The sequence below is a fragment of the Pteropus vampyrus genome, unplaced genomic scaffold (assembly GCF_000151845.1).
Source record: "Pteropus vampyrus isolate Shadow unplaced genomic scaffold, Pvam_2.0 Scaffold58, whole genome shotgun sequence".
Taxonomy (NCBI): Eukaryota; Metazoa; Chordata; class Mammalia; order Chiroptera; family Pteropodidae; genus Pteropus; species Pteropus vampyrus.
This window is the reverse complement of record NW_011888839.1, coordinates 1279066-1287760: the sequence shown is the minus strand read 5'-3', so window position 1 is coordinate 1287760 and position 8695 is coordinate 1279066. Positions and strand designations below refer to the sequence as shown.

Genomic DNA, 8695 nt, shown 5'->3' with positions numbered 1-8695 from the left:
CTGAAGATCACACTCACTCGTAACGTCTCTCAGTGATTTCAAATTACAGGGGGAGGTATCCAAATCTGGTGGGGTGGGGGTTTAGCTGCATTCTGCAAGGTGGGGTAAAGGAAATGAAGCACACTGGTGAAGAGGCCTCCTGTTTTGCCTGATAATGGCAGACTTGATGCAGTTAATGCTTCTCTTGTCACTACATGCTTTGGGGTTTCCATCGAAATGGTGTGCCATCATTTATTTTACCTTTCTACTTTCCAAGGAGCTTAAGGTTGTTTCTAGTTTTTTACTATGTTAAATAATGCTGCATGAACATTTTTGTGCACTTAATAATTCATAACTTTCTGATTTATTTCCTTGGGGTGAATTTTTCTGAAAGGGCAGGAACACTTTTATGGCTCTTGGTACATCAGGATGTTTTAAAAAATACAGATCGTGTATGTGGTTTCTTGAAGCACAAACTAAGTCACAGCATATGTTCAAGGAAGTCACCTTTTTATCTCATTAAATTTGTTCCTTTTGATAATGTTTGGAAGAGCCTCCCCCGAACTAACCCAAGTGTTATCATTTCTTCTGTACCTGAGTTCACCTAGCTCAGCAATCAAATATCAATAAAGATTCGATTAGCGCTTAGGCACTTGGCCAGGAGAGGCCTTTTGAAGAGTGATGAACCATGGACATGCAGGAAAGTGACCAAAATGCAGAGATTTATAAATCACCATTAACGTGTGCCTTTGTGTTAACGACTTGTCAAACCAACATCACAGAGATTGGTCATAGTCAAGGAGAGTTAGCACAGGGTTTATGGGCACAGAACAAAAGTTGAGGAAGACTGTGGTGCAACCACCCTACAGACTAGAGCGTCTGCACTTGGATGGTCGTATCAGAGCAAAGGAACCCAAACTCCTATCACCAAGGAAAGCCAAGCTGTTTTCTCAGGGAGGAGGAGAGAAATATGTTCCAAAACTCTTATATATTTCTGGTGCCCTTTGCTTGAATATTAACACTCAGATATATGCCTAAAGCAATGTGTCTGCCCCAGAAAGCCACATATTATTCATTCATTGACGAAAACAGGAAAGGAATAAAATGGCAGGTGTTCTGTGATATGTATGTATATATTAAGTCTTATTTTAATTATTTGAAAAAATAATGAGCTTACTGTAGATTTATATACATGGTGTATTATATATGTACAAATGTGTTTTTTTTTTTTTTTCAGGATTACAGAGTTAGTCATATTGACTTATATACTGAACCAGAAGGGTTAGGAATCCTAAGTTCCTACTTTGATGATACTGAAGAAATGCAGGGGTTTGGTATAATGCAGAAGACCTGTTCCATTAGAGTACATTGGGGCACGTAAGTATTTTATTTAAAATATATTTTTAATGAAGTTTTTTTAAGTGTAGTACTGGAAAAATTTAAGATATTCTATCTCTGATTTGTTGTCTTGTTAAGTAACTATTAACCAAAACGATTTTTTTTATAAGGCACATAAAATTCTGATTCTTTTGTACCTGTATTACTATGATTCAGCTCTTACAAACAATAACAATTTCTTGGAGGAAATGCAGAGGGGGGAAATGCATTTTTAATGTAGGGATTTCCTTATCACAAAGGAACCTGGTTCATTCAAAGCTAAGAGATTTTACCTTCAAGGTAATCCAAAAGATAATTCAAAGCATGTGCCTTTGATATTTCATGCAGATAGAGACCAACACACATGGCACTTCCTTTAACATTTTCACACAATGCTGTTCAAAGCCCCTAAGATGTTGGTTTCACAAATCACAGGAAACTGCAGGAGTATTTTGAAGGAAATGAGAATGTCTCAGATAGGGAAGAAATTAGGATAGGAAGTGTAGGCTCCCACACTGAGGTCTCTAAAGTGGAGTGCACAGCACAGGGCACGTGAAGACATCCACCGAGAGATACAGGGAAAAACGCTAAAGCATCTTTATATTTTGTTTAAAATCTCTTTTCAAGGTTTTATTTTTTGCATATGTTTTGTAATAAATTTATAATATTTTTGGTGGTAATATATAATTTATAAATATTCATACATTCAGAGAGTGCTCAAAAGTTTTTATCAATGGGATGGATATGCATACCTATGTAATGTGCCACATGATAACTACTACAAGAAACAAATTATAGAGACAGTGGTAGTACTGTTTTAGATAGGGTGGTCAGGAAAGGTCTTTAGCAACATTTAAGCAGACACCTGGAAGAAGTGGTAGTCGGGCCTGGGGATACCTGAGGGAGGAGGAGCATGGTGCGTGGCCTAGGCAGGAAGCACAAACATGTTGGGCATGTTTGGAGAACAGCTAGGTGGGCCAGGTGACTGGAGTGAGCTAGGAGAACACTGATGGGATTGAGGCCTTGTGTTATATCAGGACTTTTAGGCTTTGGGAAGGGTTTTAGTTTACTTGACGTGATACAAGTAATCATTGGAGGACTCTGACCTAACTTGTGTTGTAGAAAGATCACTCCAGCTGCTATGAAGAAAATAGCCTGGAAAGAGTCAAGGGTGGAAACCAAGAAACCAGTTAGGAAGCAACTGCAGCTATACAGACAAGAAGTTTTGGTGGCTTAGCATGACAGTGCTGGTGAGAAATGGTCAGATTCTGGATTCATTTTGAAAGGAGAACTGACAACATTTGATAGCAGATTTTATGTGGGGTGTGAGGGGCTGAGAAATGTCCAGTGCTTGGGACCCCAGCATTTATATGGATGGAGAAAACTTGGAGGAGCAGGTTAGGAGGGAGAGTGAAATTTCAAGAGTTCAGTTTTAGAGAGGTAAAGGTGGACATGCCAACTGTCCGTTCAAATCAGGTCAGGAGGGAGACTGGATGTGTGAGGGTGGAGTTCTGGAGGGAGGCTAGAGGCATAAATTTAGGATTCATCAGTGTGGAGAAGGTATTTAAACCATGTGCCAGATGAGATCTCAAAGGGACAGAGTGTAAAGAACTGAAGCCATCTGAGCTTTGGGCACTTTCATATTTAGCGATAAGGAAGAAAAGGAAGACTCTAAACAGAAGAATAACATGTCTTCCTCTCTTGCTGCCTTTAATTTTTTCACATAAATGAGCTCTATAGATCTTTTTTTCTCAAAGTATTAATGTTGAGAAATACACTTTCCTTAGAAAAGAATGAAATAGGTGTCTGTGGTAATATTTTAATCAGTTTCTATAAGGTTTCATGACTCAGGCTTGGGCTATGTGGAAGCATAACGAGCTACATTTAATGTTTCTTACCTTTATGGTAAGTTTAACTTGTCTTGTAGGTGGTAGTTACACACCTGTCATAGTTTTCAGTTTACGATGGGCTTGCATAGCTTGGACATCTTTTTTTGGGCTGTTTATTTCTGTTGCCTCTAGGAGAATAAATAGAAAGCTGCCTTGAATGTCAGTTCAAAGTTTGGACTCAATGAACTTGCTTGGTCAGCTTTGGGACTAGGTCATTCGTACTTTTACAGATCTCCAAGGGAAGTCCGGTTGGTGTGGGAGAATTCAGCTAATGAGATGGCCCTGAGCTCATTTTGCTCCTTTTGCTGCACCGGTCCCCTAAACTGGTATAAGAGAGGTCTTTGCTGTGTGAGTGACTTTTTAAGATTTCATTAAGAGATTTGCTCCAGGGCTATTCACTCTGGATTAGACTCTTCTATATATACGTAAAATAAGGGCATTACTTGTCAAATTTTTATTTTGGAAAATGAATTAATTTCTAGGTAAATTTTCCTTTCATATTCTGTTAAGTATCATCTGTTTTTCAACCTTTGTTTTAATAGCTGGCTAATGCCAGCAGCCATACTCCCAGAGGGGAGGGTATATCTATTTTGGGGGTATATTTCTAATAAATAAAAACAAATAATTTTAGAACTTCAAAGGAAGCCTAAAGAGCATTGTTTAAATAAGGAAGACAAGCTTTGGTTATTTTCTCACGGCTAGGATTAGTTAGCAGAATAAGTACTAGAATGCTTATGGGGAAGGGACTTCTTTTTTTAATAGCCAAATATTCTTTGATGAATTTTGTTATGAAATAATTGATCATACAGAAGAATATGTGTGTATTATGAAGCCTAGTAATACAACAAACCTGCGCGTGCCTACCACCCAACTTAGGCCCTCACCATCGCCAACACCAACGCATCACTGTGTGGCCCACCTTGGTCCCATCCCCCCAACTCCTCTCCACACACATAACCTTGCTCTGGAATTTTGTGTTTTTCTTATACCCTAATTTTACAATTTCACCCTATAGTATCTGCTCCTACAATGTTTTAGTTGTACTTGCTTTTGAACTTTGTAATCTGTGTTTTATTACTATGTAATATTCACTGTGTGTATTTTTTTGTGGAGTATACTATATCAGAGCCCAACATTTTATTACGAAAGTTTCCAGGCATACACAAAAGTAGACAGTTCAGTGAACATCCATTTACCCTCCATTTAGATTATTCAATAATTGTTAACATTTTGCTCCATTGCTTTATTTTTTTTCTGAGCACTTGAAAGCAAGTTGCAGATATCGTGACCTTTTATTCCTGTATACTTCAGCCAGAATCTATAATGACATTCTGCTGCATAACTATCATTATCACACCTAAGAAAATTAACAATATGTCCATGATAATACTGAATCTATAGCCCCTAATCAAATCTTCCCCAGTCTCAGGAATGTCTTTCATGGATTAAAAATAATAATAATGATAATTATATATATATATGTATATCTATATATATGGTTGTTCTGTTTCTTTAAGTCTCCTTTGATCTCTAAAGTATCCTAATCTTTGTTTCCCATGCCACTGACTTTTTGAAGACCTTAGGTCAGCTGTCTTAGAGAATATGCCACTTTCTGGATTTGTCTTTGCGTGCTTCTCCATGGTGCCATCTAACTTGTTCCTCTGTCTCCTGAATTTTCTGTATTAGAGGTTAGGTCTGGAGGTATGATCAGATGCATAAGGAACAGTTCTGGAAAGGATACTTCATGTAGATACTGTCACATATTCATGTCATGTTACGAAAGGTGGCATATGTGCTCACCAGCTTCCCATTAACGATACCAAGTTGGGTTGCTTGGTTAAGTTGGTGCAATTAACCACCTCTCGCCATCATAAGGGTATGTTTCCCCCTTTGAGATTCATAGCTTACCCTCTTTTAACTTCAAAGTTGGTACATTTATATTTACTCTTTTGAATATCCAGTTGGTTTCTGTAAATAGTCAACATTCATGTGTACCCATGTCTAGAGAATAAGACAGGAACCAACTGGAAATACTGTTTTTGGCTTAAGTACAAATGAACAAGACCAATTTTTCTTGTGTGACTCAAAGGGTATTTCTAAGAGTCATTATGCAAATGCTTTTAATAAATGTATAGATGGACATTGTTATTACTTCAATAATATTCATTTGTATGCATACATTTTTTTTAAAAAGCTCATATTCATAATATAGGCAAAAACTCATTACCTAAGTACATAGAAAATAAAAGTATACCTCTAGAAACTGAAATAACACTGCCCGAAGTACTTTCCCCTTCTCCTGATGGTCTCATGAATAATGCATCTTGTTGGAATAGAATTTAAGAAAAATGAATCACTATCTTGTTGGAATAGAATTTAGGAAAAATGAATCATGCCCTGTATGAGTTTTCAAATTCCAAAGTCCACCCAACATTCAGAAATTTCTGTGAGTTCCCCAGCAGGCCCTTAGCACTTACCCACCAAGGAAGTAGTCTCAGAACAGCAGCCTTTTCAAGTGTATCAGTTTAGTATTCAGTTTTTTAATGAAGTCCCCTTTACCTAAAATGACCTTGCTTTTATAAATGTTAGGTGACTAAATCACATACTTCAAGGAAAGTGAAATGTTTAGTATCAGATGAGTAAATCTCAGAATAGACTATAAAAGAAGCGATTTAATGCACTGGTACTTCAGCCAGCAGCATTTCAAAATCTCAGATCAGGATTGTTTATGAACCATCCATTGTATTTATGAAAAATTCAGCCCATTCACTTGTGAAGAGTCAGACTTCGAAGCTCTTGGCTTGTTAGCATAATAGCACAATTTATGGCGAACTGCCATTATTTACTCAGGTCATGAAATGTGTGGTGTGCCTGGGAGAGCCCTGAGCTCCAAAAAAATATGCGATGCACCCTAATTGTCAGGCTTTAAACATTAGGAGGTTTTAAAGGTCCCCACTCTTAGCCTCTGTTTTATTGTGGTTTCAGGGCATGGCAGTGGTATTTAAAAGATAAGCCTCTTTTTTTTTTTTCTTTAGTTTTTTTTTTTTAATTATTATTATTGAAGTATATTTAAGTTTGTACACAAAGGTGCACAAGAAATTGTAAGCATAAAAACTGAGTGAATTTGCAGGGTAACCATCACCCAGATCAAGAAATAGAACATAACCAGTATTTCAGAAGTCTCCCTTGTTCATGCTTCTTCCTGGGCATTCACTTGCTCCCACTATAACTATAATCCTGACTTCTAACACTGTGGATTCATTTTGATCTCACACATATACCACACACAGCCTCTCAATATTTGTGTGTGTGTGTGTGTGTGTGTGTGTGTGGACAGGATTCATAGGATTTTGATTGTAAATCCCTATATAGTGAGTCTAAAGAAGTTACTGATTTATCCAGGGAATTTTTTTTAAGAAAAACCATCACCAAAATATGCACTTGGGCCAAATTTTGGAGCAAGAGAAAAGCAAAAAGGGGGAATCAGACCCATTTTGCTGGTAAGAGATCTCATTTACAACTGTCTTCTCTTTGGCATGGTGTTCTGGGGAACATGGTGCAGTGCCCCAGCCAGGACACTAGCAGGGCTAACAAAAGACTGAAGAGTAGAAGTGATCACAAAGAATTATATATTTGTTTATGAAGAGGGTATATAACACCTCACTTATATAAAAGTCACTTCTCCAGCAACGTCACCTTTCCAGAACCTTCCCAGGAACCAGGAAATTGACAAGACTTTGCATAGCCTTCAGAGGCTGTTCTAACTGGCATGATTTTCTGGTTTCTTGGTTTCTAGCACATTAGGGGAGGGTGGAGCTGCTGGTTTCCTGACCACAGCAGAAGTGACAGCTGACAAGCCTGATAAAAGGGTGTGGTATTAAAATAAGCCATTAAAATCAGTTCCAAGAACTCAGAAAGCTTTGGGGCCTGGGAGCAGCCAGCCTTACAGACCTTCAGAGCCTCCGAGAACGCACTGTGCATTGTCATGTTCACAATGTCATCCTGAGTCATTGTGAAAAGAGGAGATTGTGTGTACTCCTGGAATGAGAAAAATTGCCATCAAAACATGATTAGGAGCCTGGCTCTAGAGTCGGCTTGAATCAGCTCTGTATTTGGTACCTGCAGCTGTGTGGCCCTAGGCAATTTACTTAACCTCATCTGTAAAATAGGGACGGAGGCATTCCTTCTTCATAGCATTGTTGTGAGGATTGGATGAAACTCTGAGTGGCATTCCTTGTTAAGCTCTAGGTGGATGTTAGCTGTTATTAATTTCTGACACTGTGATAAACAAGTAGGTAGAACATCCTATTCTTTGGTTACAAATGAGATGTTGCCTTTTAAAACAAAGCTTGAGATTTCCTAGCTAGGGCCTCTGTAAATACACACAGTGCAAGAGAACTGCAGTTGACACTTGAACAATATGGGTTTGAACTGTATGGATCCACTTATAGGTGGGCTTCAAACCCATGTTGTTCAAGGATCAGTTGTACTTTTATTATTTGAAAGTAATAGAGACCTTTACAACTTGGAAGCAATTAATAATATAAATTAAAATTAGTGGACAAAGCCAGCCAAGGAAACAAGCCAAAGACTCTTAAGAAGAGGCACATGTAATGAATGGCTTTTTCCTCCTTGAGTCTAACGTTAATACCTCAGTATAACTGTACATCGTCCAGATCCACATCTTCTCCTGTTCTTTTCCTTGCTCGTTAGTGAGGTCCTGTGTACCACTAAACACAAATGACAAATTGTTTCTTTCCTTCCTTGGTGCTTATTTAGATGGCTGATTTATGAAGAACCTGGATTTCAGGGTGTTCCTTTTATCCTGGAACCTGGTGAATACCCTGACTTATCCTTCTGGAATACAGAAGCAGCATACATTGGATCCATGCGGCCTCTGAAAATGGTAAAAATGAAATCCAACAAAGTATTCTTGGAGTCAGTAATTCTTTGCCAGCCCCACATCGATAATTCTTAGGATGCGACTTTGAAGCAATAAAGTAAACTTTTTAGAAACAAATATGTAGTAAATAATAGAAAGGATAACTTGCTAGGCGCTACAAGTGAGAAAATGTGGATAAGCTCATTTGCCTTTAAGGCATTCTAAGCTCAGGGCAGGTATAAGAAATGAAGAATTAACCATTTGTGGGAAACAGGAGGAAGGACAAAGTCCAACTTGGGAGTGATGTGACAGAGAAGGGGATACTTAGGAGAGCTTCAGGATAAATCAAGTTGGGTCTTAAAAACCAAGCAGGGTGATTTTGGATGGAGATGTCAGGGAATGCACTGCATGAGCCACGGTGAAGCTGGGACAGCAGGACATGCTCTGGACCAGCCCAGTTGTAGTGATTGACAGGAGGCTGGGTGGCAGATTTGGGGGTACCAGGGCTGGCTGTCTATATATGCACCTGTGCTTCCTCTGTGCTACCCCTGTGTTTTGCCTTGTTTTT

The 8695-nt window shown here is 38.5% G+C and overlaps 1 protein-coding gene across 1 annotated transcript in view; it reads left to right on the top strand.

Annotated features, from left to right (window-relative positions):
• Nucleotides 1–8695, top strand: part of CRYBG1 (crystallin beta-gamma domain containing 1) — a 52076-nt gene that overhangs the window by 20242 nt on the left and 23139 nt on the right. Inside the window, exon 7 of the mRNA XM_023530958.1 lies at nucleotides 8025–8187. Coding sequence (XP_023386726.1) covers nucleotides 8025–8187 — 163 coding nt within the window. The remainder of the gene's footprint in view (nucleotides 1–8024; nucleotides 8188–8695) is intronic.